A 20,771-nucleotide genomic window follows, 5' to 3' on the forward strand; every position below is an offset into this window, starting at 1 on the left:
CGCCCTGTCCTGAAGCGCCAGCATCCCATATGGGTGCTGGTTTGAAACCCGGCTGCTCCACTTCCGATCCAGCTCTCTGCTATGGCCTGGGAAAGCAGCAGAAGATGGCTTAAGTGCTTGGGCCCCTGAAACCACGTGGGAGACCCAGAAGAAGCTCCTGGCTTCGGATTGGCACAGCACAACGGATTGGCTGTTGTGGCCAGTTGGGGAGTGAACCATCGGATGGAAGACATCTCCCTCTCTCTGCCTCTCCTTCTCTCTGTGTAACTCTGACTTTCAAATAAATAAATAAATATTTTGAAAATAAATAAAAATAATACTCCTAGACCATTTGATAATGGCTCCCAAATAATGGCAATGAAACAACTTCCACCCACCTCTACCCTAGCTTTAAAAACTATAGACTTGGACACTAAAATGATTTCACAGCCTAATATGAGCAAGAATTCAATGACCACCATAATCAGGAATGAGGCTTTATTTACTTTTGAGACCTGCAACCATATTCCATACTAAAGTCTTCCCCTTTTCATCCATTTCAGTATTCACATGAACAGCAATAAATTCAGTTCACTCAAATATATAAGACTTTAAATTAATCATAAAATTTAATTCAAAACAAGAAAATTTCCCTCCTTTTCTATTGAATCCAGCTTAGGATGCTTTCAACTGCAAGTAACAGAAACAGATTTAAGAAAAAGGAGATTTATTATCTCAAAATACAGGAAGAACAAGGCACCTCCTTGGTCAGTGAATCAAGCAGCTCCGTGACAGTCTCAAGGACCCAGGTGCCTTCTGTCTCTCTGCCCTGCAATTCGCAATGCTCATTCTTTCCCTGGTGTGTTCACTCAGCTACCCAACACAGCTGCAAACATCAACTGCTCACAACAACGCTCTTCTTTCTTCCTCTCTTTTAGGGTTGAAAAAGCCTTCTCAGAAGCCCTCCTTCTAGCAGAAATCCTCTCACATCTCATTGGCCAGAATTGTGATGTGCACCTTCCTGGACCAACCACTAGCAAGAGGAAAGGAATCAGTCCTCTGCGACTGAGGAGGTAGCCAACCTCCCTGAAGTATATGGTTTGCCAATGGCTATACAGTCTGAGATTCTGTCACCAACAACTACATCTGCCACAACATTCCCAGATGTCATACTCGCTCGATGCTGACCATGTGGAAATCATTTCTCATCAGAAATTAAACCATGAAGAGGAAGAAATTGTTTCATACTTTAACACAAACACAAACCTGTGGGTTCATTTAATATTTAGTAAGCAGTCATGTGTATGCACAGAAAATGTTAAAATACATAAAAGACCAATTTATCAATCGGTCTGAGAGATGGCAAAAAAATCTACTCACAATGAAAGATTATAAAAATACAAGCGCTTATACCTCAAATCTACTGTATTTCCTTTTTTTTTTTTTATTTGACAGGTAGTGAGAGAGAGAGACACTCCCCAAATGGCCACTACGGCCGGCGCTGCGCCAATCCGAAGCCAGGAGCCAGATGCCTCTTCCTGGACTCCCATGAGGGTGCAGGAGCTCATGCACTTGGGCCATCTTCCACTGCCCTCTCAGGCCACAGCAGAGAGCTGGACTGGAAGAGGAGCAACCAGGACTAGAACCCGGCACCCATATGGGATGCCAGCACCACAGTTGGAGGATTAACCAAGTGAGCCACGGTGCTGGCCCCTGTATTTCCTTTTTTTTTTAATGTTTATTTTCAACTACTTGAAAGGCAGAGAGAAAGAGAGGAGAGAGGGGAGAGGAGAGAGAGAGAAAAACAGCGAGTCCTTTCATCAGTTTACTCCCCAAATGCCTGCCAACAGCCAGGACTGGGCCAGGCTAAAGCCAGAAGCCTAGACAGAACTCCATCTGGGTCTCCCATGTAAGTGACAAGGTCCAAGCACTTGAACCATCATGCTGTCTCCAAGGGTACATTAGCAGGATCAGAAGTGGAGTAGCTGGAACTTGAATCACCACTCTGCTGAGATGCAGTGATCCGAAGTGGCAGCTTAACATATGACATGATAACACCTGCCTACTGTATGTTGTATTTCTTGTAATTCCAGGAATGAACACCTTCCCTATCTTCCCTCAGGCCTCTTTGTAGCTTTATTTGAGAAAATAAAGCCAAGTGCAAATATTGTGATAGAATCACAACTAATCCAACAAGCCCTACCCACACTATACTTCCTACATACCACTGAGGAGCACATTCCAGAAGCATCTCTTTGCCCAACGACAACACACAAGTGCACAGCAGACTAGAAGTGCTGGCAAGTGAATGTTCCTCCTTAGCGACAGCCCTCAGCTAGTGACCAATGGCCACCGGTGCACAAGTGCAGGCGCTTCCTGGCCTGTCAGGTGAGATCACTGGAACTAGGGTTCTGCACTAACTCCCAAGTTCTACACTGGAATTAAGCTCCCACTGACCACAGTACTTGAGTAGGCTCCCTTTGTTGACTCGAATCTGGTCTCAACATCTGCTTCTGAGAGAACTCAAATTAAGATGGGAACCCAAAAGAGGAGAAAAGAAAATATATTTGAAGCAATATTAACAAATAATCTGCAAAAAAGTACACAATTTGCAAAGAAATAATACATTTTGAAGCAAATGTTATTAGGAAATGTGGATTTTATATACTGTTCTAACCTTTGTCATATTTTTAAAAATTAGACTGAAAATACATTTAGGAAAATATTTCCGCATTTCGAGGGTGATACTTTTGCTATAGACATTCAAAGGTACACTTAAGTCATCAACATTATAATTCATAAGAATCTAGCTTAAATAAAAATGAGAACAATAAAAATCCTGTATCCAAAGAACAAGAACTCTCTATATATCTTTGCCCAAGATGGGAATAATGGGGTATTGAGTGAGAAATGAAGGGAACTTATAATCAGCTCTTATAATAATGCTGATAATACAATAATGCGACAGTTATGTCAAGTCTTCCAATTATACCACACCTGAAATGACACTGCCCTAGAAATTATTTAACTATACCCTTAATTCATTAGCATATATTTTATATCTTAAAAATAAAGCTAAAGGTTATTTCTTTAAAACTAACACAGTTAGTGGTCAACTTAGTTTAATTTCTAATTCAGAAACCCAGCTCACACTAACAAAGTTGGAAAAAAATCTGCTTTAGTATATTCTAAAATTGACATATATTAGATAATCACATCAAAAGACACTCAGGTGTTGCAACAGATCCCAAAATAAATCTTAAAGCAATCTGAATCTCACACAATCTGATCAAATCATGGGGCAATTCTATTTCTAGGTCTGTAATTGAAAGGGAGGGGGAAGTGGAGAGGAGAAGGCAAAGCCTCATACGTACACAATGCTTTCAACTTTCTGCAGTGTTTCCAAAGACACTGAACATTTCTGTGGATAGACCAACCAAGTGAAGGTTTCTAGACATGTTTGAGAGGTGAAAACAAAAACAGAATGGCTGACGGAAGATTCTAATAAGTGTCAAAGCTATGAAGGTGGGGTATGAACGCAGGTCTTGTGATAATCCAGTGCACTTTCCACTACACTTCCTGCCAAAAAAGAAACTAGCACAAAGTGCTACATGAAACAGGAACTGTCCAAAAACAATGTTTCCCCTTTCCTAAAATACTGCATGCTGAGGCTCCAGAGTTTTTTATAAACTACAAAATGGAGCATATAATTTAGGACAACTATAAATGATGGCTGACCCAAAGGATATAGGCAAGTCATGTAGAACATTCGGCTCTGCTTGGTGCTAATCGACAGTCAGCCTGACATCTACCCTGAAGCTGTCAGAAATCAACCTATTTTCTTCCCAAAGCCTCTACTCTTTGTGTTAACATCAGTGCCCATAGCGCAGACATCGTACAGGCTTTCTGGACTTTGCTGTCTCCCTCACCTCTGTGGCCATAAACTTAAGCCAAGACCCCACGAATTCCACCCCTATCTCTCCTCCAATTCCCTCTCTCCTGTTTCCATTAACCTAAACCACCAACTTCTACCACCAGGCGCCTCCTAGATTGCTCCTTCCACATCATTCACCAAACTACCAGAGTAAACTGTCCAGATATAAATTTGACCACGGCACTCTACTGCTTAGTACCTTTCAGTGACGTCACAATCTTCAGGCTAAATAAATCCCTTACATGGCCTCCATACCCTCTAAAAACTGGCTCTGTGAAGTTCTCTAGTCCTATTTCTTGCCTCTCCTCCCAGGATTCTGAGCTCTAGCAGTCCCAATCATCTTTTAGAAAAAGTTCCTGGAATGTTCTCACTGGCCACAAGGTCTTCATCCAGGGGTGTTCCCTCTGCATGAAAAGTTCCCTTGTCCTTGGGGGCCGGTGCTGTGGCGCAGTGGGTTAATGCCCTGGCCTGAAGCGCCAGCATCTCATATGGGCGCTGGTTCTATTCCAAGCTGCTCCTCTTCCAATGTAGCTCTCTGCTGTGGCCTGGGATAGTAGAAGAAGATGGCCCAGGTCCTTGGGCCCCTGCACCCACATGGGAAACCTGGAACAAGCTCCTGGCTCCTGGCTTCGGATCAGCGTAGCTCCGGCCGTTGCGGCCATCTGGGTAGTGAACCAGCGGATGGAAGACCTCTCTCTCTGTCTCTACCTCTCTCTGTAACTCTGTCTTTCAAATAAATAAAAATAAATCTTAAACAAAAAAAAAAGTTCCCCTGTCCTCTAACCCTCTCCACCTCTAATTTATCAGTGCAGTTTGGCACAGTGGCTAAGACAGGAGGCTCCAGAAACAGACTTGTTTAAATCCCAAATGCTCTGTAGCCATGAGATCGACCTTGGACATTGCTTGACCTGTTGACAGTTTAGCTTTCTCTCAGTAAAATGAAAACATTAATAAGACTTACCTTATTGGATTATGTGCAGATTAAATGAGTGAACTCTAGTACCTGGTATATGGTAAATTTCTGAATAAACATTATGTTCTACGAGGGTGTTTCAAAAAGTTCGTGGAAAATGAAACGAAAAGGTAAGTTTAATACAAAAACTTTTGAAATCCATGTGTAGTTCTTTTAAAATAGACATTTTCCAAGAACTTTTTGACTCCCCTTGTATTACCATTCTAAACATCCTCTTTCTATTCCTTTTTTACCACAGGTTAGATTAAATGTTACTTCCAAAAACACCCCATAGCACCTGACGCAGGTTAGTGTCCTCATAGCTGGCTCCTATTACACTTTGTACAGCTGCTCATGTAATGTCTGTGTCCCCGCCCTCTGCTAGACCAGAAGAGGTAGGGCACAGTTTTCCTGATCACACTACACTCCCACTCGCAGAGCTGGGCCTGGGACATCATCAGCACACAATGGATAGTAATCTGCTGAATGAATGAACAGCTTGATTCCACTATTTAATCACAACAAAGGCCATCTAGTAGCCAGTCAAAATCTAAATTTTCTTCTGATTAAACCAAAGGCTTTTTCCCTTCTTCCTCATTTAGAGAACTTAAAAAAAAAAAAATTCTCTTCAGTTTATTAGCTCTTTAAGGATCACCAAACAGTATCTTATTACAGTTTCACAATTACCAATTTCACAATAGAGATAATTTTTTAAAACCTCACCTACAACAAAGGAAAGTAGACTCAACATATTTCCTTTATATGTAGCAAAAATAAACTAAGATAGGGAGTCCCTTTAAGAAAAATCACATACAGAGAAAAAGAACACAATAGTGTTCTCTCAATTATTCCTATTTATTTGAGAGGCAGAAGGACAGGGTGACAGACAGCATGAGCTCCTCTCTGCTGGTTTACTCCCAAATGCTTACAGTGGCCAGATCTGAGCCAGGCCAAAGCCAGGAACTGGAAACCCAACTTGGTATCCCCTGTAGGTGGCACGGACCCAGTGAATTGTGTCATCACCTGCTGACTCCCATGGTGCACATTAGCAGGAAGCTAGAATCAGGAAGGGAGCCAGGACTTGAACCCAGGTACTCTGATCCAGGATGTGGGCATCCCAAGTGGCATCTTCCCTAACAGGCTAATCACCTGCTCCTTCTCAGTTCTGTTTAGTTGCTTCCAAAGCCTTCAGCCATGCTTCCATAGACTTACTTACATCAAAAACAAATTATTTTATTATTTTTCATCTAACCAAAATCATTCCAATTGTTTACTCTACCTTCATCCCCAATCTCCAAACGGTAAAGACTGAGAAATAATGGACATATGGACTGTGATCTCCATAGTATAGCATATTGAGGTTCTAAGTGTTTTGGTTTGTTTATAATAATTTCAAATGCATAAACATAGAATTTGCCTATAATATAATCCCTATCTGTCAAAATTATAAGCAAATATTTAGTACAGAAACACTGGAAGTTGCAACACTATTATAAACGAAGCCCTACCATCAAGAATAGATACAAGAGTACTTCAAAAAGCTCATAGAAAAAAATGGAATTAAAAGTTCATGAATCTCATGATGCAAAAAATTTTGAAATCCATGCAAAATGTTTTCATAATATATATTTTCCATGAATATTCTGAACACCTCCTGTTTTTGGCTAAAAAAAAAAAAAACCTACATAGATAATCCATTGTCTAGGGCTTGCTTGACCATAATCCAGCACCTCCCAGAATGCAAGCTATCTCAGGAATTATCTCATCAGTTAAAAACACATTTCTCCATGTACTTTTCTTAGAGTTTTGATTGAGAAGATCTATGGTGAAGTCCAGAACCTATTTTTGGCAAGCACAGCTGACTGATTCTTATGACCCATGTGATTTGGATGCTGCCATCACATAAATAGAACTTTCACTTCACAGCAGCATTTGGGGAGGTTCTGAGCCCTTACACGGGTACTCTAAACTGCCTTAAAATCAGCCTTTGTGGGGAATCTTGGCAGTATATTGGAAAGAACATGGAGCCTGGAGTCAGAAAACCTAGATTCAATTTCTTCTGCTACTCACTAGCTGTGTAAACCTCACATCAGTCACTGTATCTCCTCCTGGTCCCAGTATATTATGTGAATACAACAAAACCAACCCTAACTTGCCTCACAGAGCTGCTGTGGAAATCAGTGGAGAATGCCTGAAAAGGATTTTGTGAATTAAGATGTCATCATTACAAGAATATTGCATGAGTTCAGTCTCCTTTAATTCAAAATGTGTGAATGCTGTTGTCTACACTAATGCATTGTGTTTTGGTGTGTGTGTGTGTGTGTTCACATTATCTATAAAGGCGTCATCACCTCCTTTCACAGAACAGGCAATGATGGGTATTGGAACACACAGATAAGCAATAGCGCCCTGTTCCACAGCAAAATTATAAGATTGGATGTGTAAGATTAGGGGAGCTTGTTTACTGTATTAGCACTGTGTATGGGATAGGACTGGCTTTTCAGCCAGCACAAAGCAAGTCTGGCAATATTTCTGCTGGAAGTTAGCTTGGCTGTGAGCAGTTAATGCCAGTCATTAGAGTAAAACCAATCTGGAGAACGAGCTTTGTACATACTACAAGTGTTAAAGGAACTTTAAAACTGGTTATTCAATTTCTAAAAGATACCATACCCTTTCCTGGTTGCCCTCAGGAATCCATACAAAAACAACGCCATATTTCACTGGCAATTCTGTCATCAACATAATCAGTAGGCTGGGGTATAAGCCCAGCTGAGACTAAAGGTAAGAGATACTGGATCAACCAACTTAGCCTGCACAACTACACACAATGAACTAGTGCCCTGGGTCTTAATGTCATACACACATACACATACGCACACACACATGACACTAAGGTAAAAGTAAAAAAAAAAAAAAAACCACATCCACAAGACTATCCAGGTTCCAAAAGCACATGATCACTTCCATTTCAGAAGTTCCCCAGGAAAAAAATTCACAGTCTGCACTCTGAAAAATGGGCAGAATTTCTCCAACAGAGAGTAAGGAAGAAAGTAGAATAAGAAAAAACACTTCAAGGGGTTGGCACTGTGGTGTAGCAGGGAAAGCCACCACCTGCAGTGCCAGCATCCCATATGGATGCTGGTTCAAGTCCTGGCAGTTCCACTTCTGATCCAGCTCTCTGCTATGGCCTGGGAAACCAGTAGAAGATAGCTCAAGTCCTTGGGCCCCTGCACCCACATGGGAGACCTGGAAGCTCCTGGCTCCTGGTTTCGGATGGCCCAGCTCCAGCTGTTGTAGCCATTTGGCGAGTGAACCAGAAGATGGAAGACCTCTCTCTCTCTCTCTCTCTCTCTCTCTGCCTCTCTGTAACTCTGCCTTTCAAATAAATAAATCAGAAAAGAAAAGAAAAAGAAAAGAAAAGCAAAGCAGAGAGAGAGAGGAGGAGGGGAGGGGAGGGGAGGGGAGGGGAGGGGAGAGGAGAGGAGAGGAGAGGAGAGGAGAGGAGAGGAGAGGAGAGGAGAGGAAAAAGAAAAGAAAAGCACTTCAAGAAGAATGAAGCCAACATTCAACATCCACTGAAATGACTAAGTGTCTGCACAGCAAGGCCATGGAAGCAGGAAGAAGCGAGACAGCATAGCATGTCTAGGACACCAAAAGTCATCCAGGGATCCATCTAAGGAAGGGTACGCAGGAGATGATACCAGAAATAGACATAAGACAAACATCAATGGGGCCCTGGAACTTCCAAAGTTTTTGCATAAGGTGAAGGGGTAATTCGACTGGAAGTGTCTTTGGAAGTTAAACTTGCATCAGAGTAAGTGCAGGATTTTGTAAGGAGATAATCCATTAAGGGCACACAGAAGAAAGAGATACTGTGATGGCAGACTCCGTAAGAATGGTCAAAGGTGTAGAAAGGAAAGCATGATTTGGAGATGATCAAAATCATAAAAGCAACTGAAACACACAGAGCTTCCAAGGAGCAAACTGGCCACTCGATGCATTTGGCCCACTGACCGTGCATTTTGCCCTCAGAGTAAACTTGAGAAATGTGCCATGCCTGTTGCAAAAACAGCAAGAAGGGAGAGTGGCTAGAAGAGAGAGAGAGAGGAAGAGAAGACAGAGATGAGGTCAGAAGGCAAAGGAGTCAGGTGATTTAAAACTTTGAAGTCAAAGACAAAGATTGTGCTTGTTTGGTTTTTCTCTCTCTCTCTCTCTTTTTTTTTTTTTTTTTTTATTCTATTTGTTTACTTGAAGGGTGGAGATATAGAGAGAGAAGGGGGAGGGAATAGAGAATCTTCCATTCCACTGCTTCATTCCCCAAATTGCTGCAACAGCTAGGGAGCTTTATCTGGGTCTTTCACATGGGTGGCAGGGGACCAAGTACTTGGGCCATCTTCCACTCCTTTCCCAGGAGCATTAGCAGGGAGCTGGATTGGAAGTGCAGCAACCAACACAAATGGGATGCTGGAGCTACAGGCAGCAGCTTTATCTGCTATGCCACAACATCAGCCCTAAAGATTGTGGATTTTTTCTTTTTAAAACATTTATTTATTTATTTGAAAAGCAGTTACAGAAAGAGAGAAAAAGAGACAGATCCTCCACCTGCTGGTTCATGCCTCAAATGGCCGCAAATGCCAGGGCCAAAACCAGGTCTCCCACGTGGGTGGCAAGGGTCCAAGCACTTGGGCCATCTTCCACTACTCTCCCAGGCATATTAGCAGGAAGCTGGATCAGAAGTTTTTTTTTGTTTTTTGTTTTGTTTTGTTTTGTTTTTTTCTTTTGACAGGCAGAGTTAGACAGTGAGAGAGAGACAGAGAGAAAGGTCTTCCTTTTCTGTTGGTTCACCCCTCAAATGGCCGCTAAGGCTGGTGCGCTGCACCGATCCAAAGCCAGGAGCCAGGTGCTTCCTTCTGGTCTCCCACGCGGGTGCATGGCCCAAGGACTTGGGCTATCCTCCTCTGCCTTCCCAGGCCACAGCATAGAGCTGGACTGGAAGAGGAGCAACCGAAACAGAATCTGGCGCCCCAACCGGGACTAGAACCCAGGGTGCCGGTGCTGCAGGCGGAAGATTAGCCTAGTGAGCCGCGGCGCCGGCCAGAGCCATGCTTTTCAAAAATCACTCTGGCTGCTGGCTGAGGATCAACAGATGGAGGACCAAGATGGAAGCTGAGAGACAAGAGATTATTGCTATTACGACGGCAAGAGATTTCTGTGGCACAGAAATGACTGTATTTTGGACAGTCAACGGGGGCTGGCGCTGTGGCGCAGTACCAGCATCCCATATGGGCGCCGGTTAGTGTCCCAGCTGCTCCTCTTCTGATCCAGCTCTCTGCTATGGCCTGGGAAAGCAGTAGAAGATGGCCCAAGTCCTTGGGCCTTGCACTCGCGTGGGAGACCTGGAAGAAGCTCCTGGCTCCTGGCTCCGGATTGGCTCAGCTCCGGCTGTTGCAGCCATCTGGGGAGTGAACCAGCGGATGGAAGACCTCTCTCTTCTGTCTCTACCTCTCTCTGTAACTCTGTCTTTCAAATAAATAAAATAATTCTTAAAAAAGTTAGAGTCAATGGGATTTCCTAATAGACTGCACATGGAGGTGAAGATTCAAAGATGACTCTTAAGGTTTTTATAAATGTAATTGAAAAGTTGCACATAACCAAATTTTTCTCAGCCCATCCTCTCCTAGATTCACTAAGGGGAACAATAAAGGGACTGCTTAGTAAGTCTTTTCATCACGCATAGAATTAATTCTGCAGTAGCACTAATCATCTCCTAATTGATCTTTTCATAACTTCAGATTCTCAATAGAATGTCTGCTGAGTGAACTACAATCATTTCTCAGCTTCAACAATCCCTTTTCATCAAGTAAGAGTGATTTGTACAAACAAAAGATGTTCTTAAGTATGTTACTTGATATCCACAAAAACACGCAAAGGACTACACTAGAACCTCATTTACATCTCATTTCATTGTCATAATAATCCTGGAAACTCCCACTCGCGTTTTATAAATGAAGTAAGGCTTGAAGGTCAACTATCTTTGCCCAAGGTCAAACCGCTCAGTAAGCCGCAGAGCTTGCCCTTGCCTAGCAGACTCCAAAGCCAATCGGTTTGTCAGCTATCCTGTTCACCAACGTACTACTCCTGAAAAGCACTTAGTTGTTCAGATTCATAAAATGCCTAACCTTTCCTCCCTTTCCCCAGTGACTGGGTTATTTAAGTAGAAATAATTCAGCTTAATGGAGATAAAGATAACTTGTTGAAACCGGCTAGTCTTTCTGGAATTGTCAGCTAGAGATGGGGCAAATCCTTGTTTCACTTCACAAGAACAATGAACAAAGTACTCCTCCTGATGCAGATTTGTGACAGGCTTCTCACAGACAACACCATGGTATCATGGAGTCACCTGGAGAAAGCAATCACCCAGTTTCAAGGCTCATTCACCAACCCTGTCCCTGGTAACAGAACGTCCCATACCACAGTGATTAGAGTTTTCCCCCAGAGAGAAATGATCTCTGAGAAATGATAACCACAAAGTACACAAAAGTGCCCTCCTTACCGTAGAGTATAAATGTGCTTCTTCTTTAAAAAAAAAAGGGGGGGGGGGTGAGTTAGGGGGGAGGGAAGATTTTAAGGGGCATTATCTGAATCACTTATACTTATCTATCTCTGTGGGGTGATGTTTTCTCAAACAGGGCCAGCGACAGCTTTGGGCAAGTTATAGAAAAAAAAATTTGGTCACAGTTGCAAATTCCACCAGTTACCCATCTGCTAAAATTTCCTAAATTGGAATGGGTGTTCAGCCTAGCAATTAAGATGCCAGTGCACAGGGCAGGCGCTGTGGTGTAGTGGATGGGGCTGCCACCTGCAGTGCCAGCATCCCATATGGGCACCAGTTCGAGTCCCGGCTGCTCCTCTTCCAATCCAGCTCTCTGCTATGGCCTAGGAAAGCAGTAGAAATGGCCTAAGTCCTTGGGCTCCTACACAGACATGGGAGACCCAGAAGAAGCTCCTGGCTTGTGGCTTTGGATCAGCCCCACTCCAGCCGTTAAGGCCAACTGGGGAGTGAACCATCTGATGGGAGATACCTCTCTCTCTCTCTCTCTCTCTCTCCATAACTCTGACTTTCAAGTAAATAAATAAATCTTAAAAAAAAAAAGATGTCAGCGCAGAGACCCAAAGCCCCTACCAAAGTGCCTGGGTTCAATTCCCACCTCCAGCTCCTAACTCCAGCTTCCTGCTAGTGTGTACCCTGAGTGGCAGCAGATGGTGGCTCAGGTTTTTGGGTTCTTGCCACCCAGGTGGGAGACCTACGCTGAGTTCCTGGCACCTGGCTCCAGCTTTGCAGGCACTTGGGGGGGTGAACCAGCAGGTGAGTTTCAGTCCATCTCTGTCCCTCAGCCTCTTAAATAAATAATCATTTTTAAAAAGGATTTCTTTTTTAAAAATGATAAAAATGAAATCCCCTAAATCGTTTTCTATTGTTGTTAGGATAAAGATCAAACAGTCTTGCTTGCTGTCCCTTCTTTCCGCTCCAGTTCCCTCCACAGACCTGGTTTCCCTGCTCTTTCCTCCCTCAGGAAGGTAGCACCTGCAGTGGCCTCTGTTCTTTCTGCAACTCACTCACACTCCCCCTTCAGATCTCAGCTCTGTTAGCACTTCCCTGAGGGCAACTCTCCCTTCCCCCACAAACTCTCACAGAACCAAGTGGATCTTCTTCCCCCCTCCCATTTACCAGAGCACAGCACGTTCATCTGATTACTGCTTACTGATTACTATCGGCCTGCATTACAAGGTCAGCACTCAATAGTTCTTTTGTCAGAGGACTGGACAAATGAACAGTGTTACATCATATTCGCCCCAAACTTAGTGACAGCTTTGCTCCCCCCTCCTCCCTGGCCTTAACCTCAGTCTTTCTCAGAAGACATGCACATGAGTTACTATATTTTGATTTTACCCTAAGGATGACACAAAATGAAATAAAAGATTCAGTATTTTTAAAATAATAATTAAATTATTTTTATCTACAACTAGCATTTAATGGCATGGGAATTGACCTATTCAGATCCATTTTCCCACACATGAGTATTCTAAACTTAGAAATTTCATCAACTAAATCTCCCAACAAATTTTTTTAACAAGGAAAGAAATTATTCTCGATTCAACCAACCAAAACAAACCAAAAAAAAAGTTTTGAAGTTCAACCTTCTTCAGTTACGGTAGCAACGGCAATCTTGGTTTTCTGAAGATGCAGCCGCGCAGATATTAATTTTTTCTTACTCAGCCTTAACCTGGCAGTTAGCTCAAATAACTAGAGCTCAATGCTGCTACAGTAAATAACAGTATTAATAATAACAAGTTATTGTGTACTTAAGTGCTGGGCCTTGTGTTGTCTAACATAGAGGAAGTGTTTCTATTTAACCTACACAATAATCCTATGAAACCTGCTAGTAAGCAGAGGAGCTAGAATTCAAGTCTAGGATTGGGTCTACAAGATCTCAGGTTTGGCCTCTAACCAAAGAAGGTCATGCTATCCATAAAGGAAGGAAAAAGCAGAAAAGAGTAAGGTAGGCGCAGTGGGGGCTGCTTGGGAAGACAGGGGCTGAATCTCTAACCCCTGGAAATGCCCCCTCACCCAGCCACCTTCGGTTTTTCCTCCAAATAAGATCAAGGCATGCTGTTTGGTCTGCTTCTCCAACTGTATGGGTTTCCTCTTACATAGCCTCTAGCCGAGCACTTACAGGTTTCCCTGTTAACTCCAAACTGGACAACTTGCTCCATTTAGTGCATGGATTCCCTTTGGGGAACTGAACTGCACATTGAACAATTATCCAAGAATTCCTACGGCTAAGTGAGTTTGTTTCTCTGCCCTGCCCTGATATTGAAAAAATATGGCCCCTGTAGTGACTATTGTGATGAACATCAGTTCACCAGCAAGAAGGGTTATTGACACCCTAACACCAGAGTTTCCTGAATGTGAACAGGGAGCGTGTCACATTTACCGAGCTGGACTTCACAGAGTTCCTAAATCCACTGGAGAATGTCAGAATGATAAACAGAAAATAGCACTGGACATTAGGTATTCTGATGACAGTCAAACCCTTTGATCTGGTGAGCCTTCAATGACTTCCCACTGTATTCTCAAGCAGCAACAAGATTCGTGGTTCCAGATCTGAAGACAATCCTGAGCCACTTGATTCTAACATGTTCTAATTCTTGCACAAAGCTTAGAAGGAGCTGGTGTGGTGGTACCACAGAGTAAGCTGCCATTTGCAATGTAGCCATCCCATATCGGAGTGCTGGTTTAAGTCCCAGATGCTCCATTTCCAATCCAGTGCCTGCTAATGGGCCTGGGAAAGCAGGAGAAGATGACCCAAGTGCTTAGGCCTCTGCTACCTATGTGGGTCTCAACTGAGTCTTCCAGGCTCCTAGCTTTGGCCTGGCCTAGTCCTGACTTTAGCAGCCATTTGGAGAGTGAACCAGTAGATGGAAGGTCTCTTTCTCTCTGTCTCTCCCTCTCTTTCTGTAATTCAGCCTTTTAAATAAAAACAGTCTTTAAAAAAATTTTTAAAAGTTCAGAAGTTCCAAGCATGTACACATTTCTAAGTGTGCCTTCAATCAAAAAGTTTTTCATAAAGTTCCTAGTGTAGAAAGAAATCTACTCCCATGTACTCATCCCACCTCTAGGCCAATCACCAACACACATACATGCACCTGCTACAGACTGAAGGATTTGGCTTCAAGTCCCAACTCTGCAGTTCCCTAGCTACAAAACCACAGACAAGAGGAGCAATAAAGGCCCTATTTCCTCCTCTATCCACTGGAGCAGAGCTTAAAGAAGGATTAAATATCATCTCCGTCATGCAGACTGTCGTAGCCATTTGGGGAACGAACCATCAGATGGAAGAGATCTCTCTCTCTCTCCATGTCTCTTTCTGTCTGTCTCTCTCTCTGTAACTCTGCCTTTCAAATAAATAAACAAAAATATTTTTTAAATGTTCATCTCTGTCAAATGCCTGGCACACTTCAAGCATTCAATAAATGGCAGTTATTACTATTTCCTCTCCCTCTGTCAATTTAAGTAATTAATATTTTATATATAATTTCTCAAATCATGTGATACCTCACAGCCTAGTTTAAAAAAGGCATCTACCCTCAAAAGACCACGGGTACTCAAGTAACCATTTAAGGTAAATCCCACACAGGCAGCCAAAGTGAAAACAGAAATTGCAATCACAGCTGTGATTCCAGGAATCCTCTTGTCCTTGGAGCTTGGCTAAGCGAAGCCAGTTTTAACAAATGGCTTTATCAGAGAAGAACCCTGTCACCCCACGTCCTATCCAAATCCTCATTATCCACTGGATTCAGAAAACCTTGGAACGCTACAGAGCCAACAGAGTTCCATCAGCACCCAAAGCAGGGACATCTTAGGGACCGGGTAACATAGATGCCCAGGGGACAAAACATGGAGGTGAAAGTTCTTTGTGAACTCTTAACTTCACCCCATAGAACACAGTATGATTCAGCAATAAAAAATAGCTAATATACTGATCCCATTCCACAATATGAACTTTGAAAATCTTCTACTAGATGAGAACAGTCAAAAAATATACATGGATACATACTGTATGACTCCATTTATATGAAATACTCAGCATAGGCAAATCTACATAGAGAGAAAGTGGTGGCTAACTAGGGCTGGAGTGGGTACAGCTTGGAAAGCGAGCGCTAATGGGTGAGGAGCTTTTTAAGGAGAATGAAAATGTTCTGAGATTAGATTTGATGACAGTAGATGTACAACCTGTGAACATAATAAAAATCTTGAACTGTACATGTTCATGGGTAAATTGTACAGTATGTGAATCATATCTAAATAAAGCTGTTACTTTAAAAATCTTACTACCTGCTTAGACTCTTTATTCCACGCTGCAGAGAGCAATATCCTCTCCATTAAAAAACTAAGTCCTCATACTCCTGTGTTGTGTTTACTTTCTCAACTTTGGACGTACCCATACACTTCACCTTGCCTTTGCATCTATTTCATTTCAATAGCAATCATTTTAGAATAACTCAAGTGATGAAAACTGCTCAAATAAATGCAAAATTTATCTATGTTTAATCTACAGATTACATTTTTTTTTTTTTTACAGGCAGAGTGGATAGTGAGAGAGAGAAACAGAGAGAAAGGTCTTCCTTTTTGCCGTTGGTTCACCCTCCAATGGCCGCTGCAGCCAGCGCATCTTGCTGATCCGAAGCCAGGAGCCAGGTGCTTCTCCTGGTGTCCCATGCGGGTGCAGGGCCCAAGCACTTGGGCCATCCTCCACTGCACTCCTGGGCCACAGCAGAGAGCTGGCCTGGAAGAGGGGCAACCGGGACAGAATCCGGCACCCCAACCGGGACTAGAACCCTGTGTGCCGGCGCCGCAAGGCGGAGGATTAGCCTGTTAAGCCATAAGCTGGCCAGATTACATTCTTTATTGCTCTTGATCAGTGACTGTTCTCTCTCTTATTCAGTACAAACTGACCAACTATGTCAGCAATTTCCTTTTGATTACTTGCTAGACCTACCTTCAAAAAACTGAAGCTCCACTTACACAGGAGGAAGTCCCTCTAACAAAGGCAGGTCTTACCTACTAAATTGGCTAAGCCCACCTGCTAGGGACCACGTGAAACCAGGGTGACTCACTTGGGTGGGAATGTTACCAGAGGGGGACATAGGAAAAGAGGTAACTAAGCTCTTGACCAGGAGACAAAGGTGCTAAGTTAGAGAACTGGCCAAGGAATGAACACATGGTCTTAAAAGTCTACCTAGACTAAGTAATCTGTGGCCCAGAACACCTAAACGGATTGCAAACCTGTACTTCAGTTTTTCTCCATGATTCTGTTTTTAAGTTTACAAGAGCTAGTCTCTGAACAACGTGTCAGTTTATCATGGGAAAAGTCAAAAATAAAGACCAACAATCCCTGACCCTCAAATTCTAAAAGCTGAAGAGAAATGAAACATACTCACATGGCAACTTAAGAATAATAGGAATAGCAATAAGCTATCAATTCAACATACATAGCTACTGAATACTTAAAATATTCAATTGTTTATGGAAAGGAAGATACTACATGAACACAAATACTAGAACATAAGCAGAGCCCTGGCATCCCATGTGGGCAACCATTCAAGTCCTGGCTGCTCCACTTCCGATCCAGCTCTCTGCTATGGCCTGGGAAAGCAGCAGAGGATGGTCCAGGTCCTTGGGACTCTGCAGTCACGTGTGGGGGAGGGGGGAGCAGAGGAAGCTCCTGGCTCCTGGCTTTGGAACAGCTCAGCTCCCCAATTTGGTCAAATGACCTCAATGTGGTCATTTAGGGAGAGAACCAAAGAACTGAGGACCTCTCTCTCTCTGGCTCTATCTCTCTCTGTAACTCTTTCAAATAAATAAAATAAATCTTAAAAAAAAAAAAAAACCAGAAAAGAAAAGCAATGCCCCTCCAACACTGCCCCTCACTAGCACATATTTAAAGAACGCTTCACAGGAAAGAATGGTGATCCTTTGAGATTGATACAGTAATTGCAGGGGAGGACATTAATTGGATTATTAGATTTATATACGAAAACTCTAAAATTATTAACTACAATTGTACAAACTATTCTTCATCACAATTTAACACTATTTATTCGGGGGTCGCCTCTGCTAGTTTCAGCTCCCCCCCAGCCAAAAGGTACCTGTTTAAGCTGAGCTCAACTTAATTTTCTTTGTTTTGAGAGTCCTTGAATTTGGAGAGACAAATTTTAGACAAAGAAAGTATTTTCTTTTAGGTTATGTTATGAATAACAATTTGATCATTTCTGTTTAAGCACTTAGAAAATTTTCTGATAATTCAGGGTTAACTAAAATCATTTCATTTCAATTATAAAGCCATGATCCTCTCTACTGTCCCAGTATTCTTTTTTCAAGTTTTATTTATTTATATGAAAAAGCAGAGTTACAGAGAGACAGAGAGATCTTCTACCAGCTATTTCCTTCCCAAACAGTCACATGGACCAGGGCTGGGCCAGACTAAAGCGAGGAACCAGGAGCTTCATCCAGGTCTCCCACGTGGGTGCAGGGACCCAAGAATTTGGGTCATGTTCTGCTGCTTTCCCAGATGCATTAACTGGGAGCTGGAACAGAAGTGGAGCACCCAGGACTCGAACCAGCACTCATATAGGATGCTGGCACTGCAGCCAGCAGTTTAACCTGCTGTGCCACAGCGCTGGCCCCTGTCCCAGTATTCGATATCAAACTGGGACATCTTTTTAAGCCCTGCCCTTAATTTGTCAATTATTCTTCCTCTGGGACCATGCCTTTTCATACAAGTGTTACTTACGAAACAACAATGTTGCATCATTTGGATTTTACAATGGACTCACATATAGATGACTCGATCTTATCAACTGCCAATACAGTTTTAAATAATTTTTTAAAAGGCTTTGTTTGCAAATTATAAATATTTTTATTTTTATTTACATTTGTATGAATATAAAAGAACAGATTTAAAGTAGGTATAATTTTAAGAATATAATGATATTTCTCTTCCTCCGTCAATCCCTCCCCTTCCTTCCTTTTTCTTAATTTTTATGATAACACATTTTTAATTTGTTGTCAAATGCTCCCCTAGATAGAGTTCAACAGGTAGGGGTCAGGACTGTGGTGCAGTAGGTTAACCCTCCACCTGCAGTACTGGCATCCTGTGTGGATGCTGGTTCTAGTTCCGGCTGCTCCTCTTCCAACCCAGCTCTCTGCTATGGCCTGGGAAAACAGTAGAAGATGGCCCAAGTGCTTGGGCCCTTGCACCCACACGGGAGACTCAGAAGAAGTTCCTGGCTCCTGGCAGAGCTCTGGCATTATAGCCATTTGGGGAGTAAACCAGCAGAAGACCTCTCTCTGACTCTCACTCTCACTGTCTATGTAACTCTACCTCTCAAATGAAAAAATAAAATCTTAAAAAAAAAAAAAAAAAGAGTTCAACAGGTAAAATGCAGAAAGACTACTGTTCAGCAGGAATACAGACAAGGGTTATAAATAATAATCAAATCCAAAGATGTCAGTTTCACTCATATACATTGTTTATACTCCACAAATCAAAGAAAACATCTGATATTTGCCTTTTATCCTAATAATTAGTTAGTGGCATTAGTATCTTGTGTAACTATCCCAAAAGTCCACAAACAAGTTTTTCAAAGCTGACAACCAAAAACTTGGGCAAGTCAATTAAGAAATTATATTCTTGATTAGATGAAGTAATATCAAAATGTAACAAGGCGTTGTGAACATGTGTAACAGCTGCCTCCCATCATGGGAGGAGCTCACCTCTGCATTCCGATCTGAGATGTTTTCCCTCAACCCTTGCTTGTCCCGAAATGCATCCTGTCTTAACTAAGTGGTTCAAATGTTTTGGAATGAACAAAGTCAACGTGGACTAACATGATTTGTGTATCTTACGCCCACCTAGTTTGCAAGCAACACCTAACCACCGCAAAACTCCATCAAGTGCTGGTGAAGTGAACATTAATTACAAGAAAGAAAAAAAAAGAATATCTAAGAACCACAAGCATATTATAAGCAATCACTTGTTTAAAAAAAAAAAAGAAAAACAGAAAAAATGAAAAAAAGCACAAAAGAAGAAAAAAAAAAAAAAAAAGGCAAACTTCCCAGCAAGCAATGCTGCCAGTCAGACCTTTGCCCCGCATTCTTGAAGGCTCCAACTCGCTGGAGGATCCGCGGGTAACTCGCTCCCACAAACACCCTTCTGCGAAACACCTCGGGTGGCAACACGAAGGGCGGCTGTTTGGCGGAAGGAATCGTCCCCGCTACCCACTGGACTCCGAGAACCTTTCAGCGAGCATTTTTTTTAAAGGGAGGGCTGTGTCAATTAAATGAAAAAAAGGCCGAATCCAAGTCAAACTGCAGCGGCCAGGTCCCCTCCGCGCACGAAGACGGCGGCCACCCTCGTGCCCTGGCATCCCTCTCCCATCCTCATCCCGGAGCGGTCAACAGACCCGCTCCGCATCCCTCGGAACCGGGCCAGCATTCGAGCCCAGCGGGGAAACTTTATTTGCCAGGGGCGCCCCTCGGTGGGCGGCGGGGGACGGGGGAGGCGACGAGGAGCTGACTCCAGGCCTCGAACCCGCGAACGGCTCGATCGACGCAAGCCCCGGGCAGCCTGAGGCAGATGGCTCCCGCACCCGGGCGGCGCTTCGCGACTCCCAGAGTTGCGCCGGCAGTGTGTGGAGTATTTTTTTAAAAACTCTACGAGAAGTCTAAGCAAGCCCCGAGGCGGCTGAGGGAGCCCGGGCGGGGACGCGGGACGCGGTGGTCTGAGGAGACAGAAAAGCGAGCTGAGGAGGCGAAGGCCGAGCGCCGGGCCTGGTCAGCGCCGGCCAGGCCCAGCCCCAGCCCAGCCCCGCCAGAGGACAGGGCGCGGCGCGGCATCCGACTCACCTGCCCATTCACCGAGCCCCGGCCCGACCCACGCCTCGTTGCCCACACCCCAGACCCGAAGGGCCCAGAAGAGCGAGTACGAGATGCGCAGGGCCAGGTAGGCCACCGTGCCGGCGCCCACCCAATACAGGAAGCCGGCGGCAGGGAGAGCGCTCTCCATGGCTTTCGGCTAGGCCTCACTATCTTCGTGAATGGAAAAAAAAAAAATGAATGAAGTCAGAAGGAGGCTCCGGCCGTGACGAAGGAGACGACACAAATAGGCGCTGATCCTAAGCTCCGCCCACCGCGCCATGCCATTGCCGCCATTGGTGATCTATCGCGCCCTCCGAGTGTGGTGCGTCACCCATTGGCTGATTCCAGTTCCACTATCCCGCCCACCTCCCCCGCGACGCGCACCCTACGGTGGTTCCGTTCTAAGGCAGTGAACTCTTCAGCTG

At 43.6% G+C, this 20,771-nt stretch overlaps 1 protein-coding gene across 1 annotated transcript in view; it reads right to left on the bottom strand.

The window, feature by feature from the left end:
* HSD17B12 (hydroxysteroid 17-beta dehydrogenase 12) overlaps window positions 1–20,582 on the bottom strand; it is a 204,323-nt gene extending 183,741 nt beyond the window's left edge. Inside the window, exon 1 of the mRNA XM_062196279.1 lies at window positions 20,335–20,582. Coding sequence (XP_062052263.1) covers window positions 20,335–20,494 — 160 coding nt within the window. The 5' untranslated portion in view covers window positions 20,495–20,582. The remainder of the gene's footprint in view (window positions 1–20,334) is intronic.
* Window positions 20,583–20,771: the final 189 nt, after the last annotated feature.

Source organism: Lepus europaeus, chromosome 7 (genome assembly GCF_033115175.1).
Source record: "Lepus europaeus isolate LE1 chromosome 7, mLepTim1.pri, whole genome shotgun sequence".
NCBI lineage: Eukaryota > Metazoa > Chordata > Mammalia > Lagomorpha > Leporidae > Lepus > Lepus europaeus.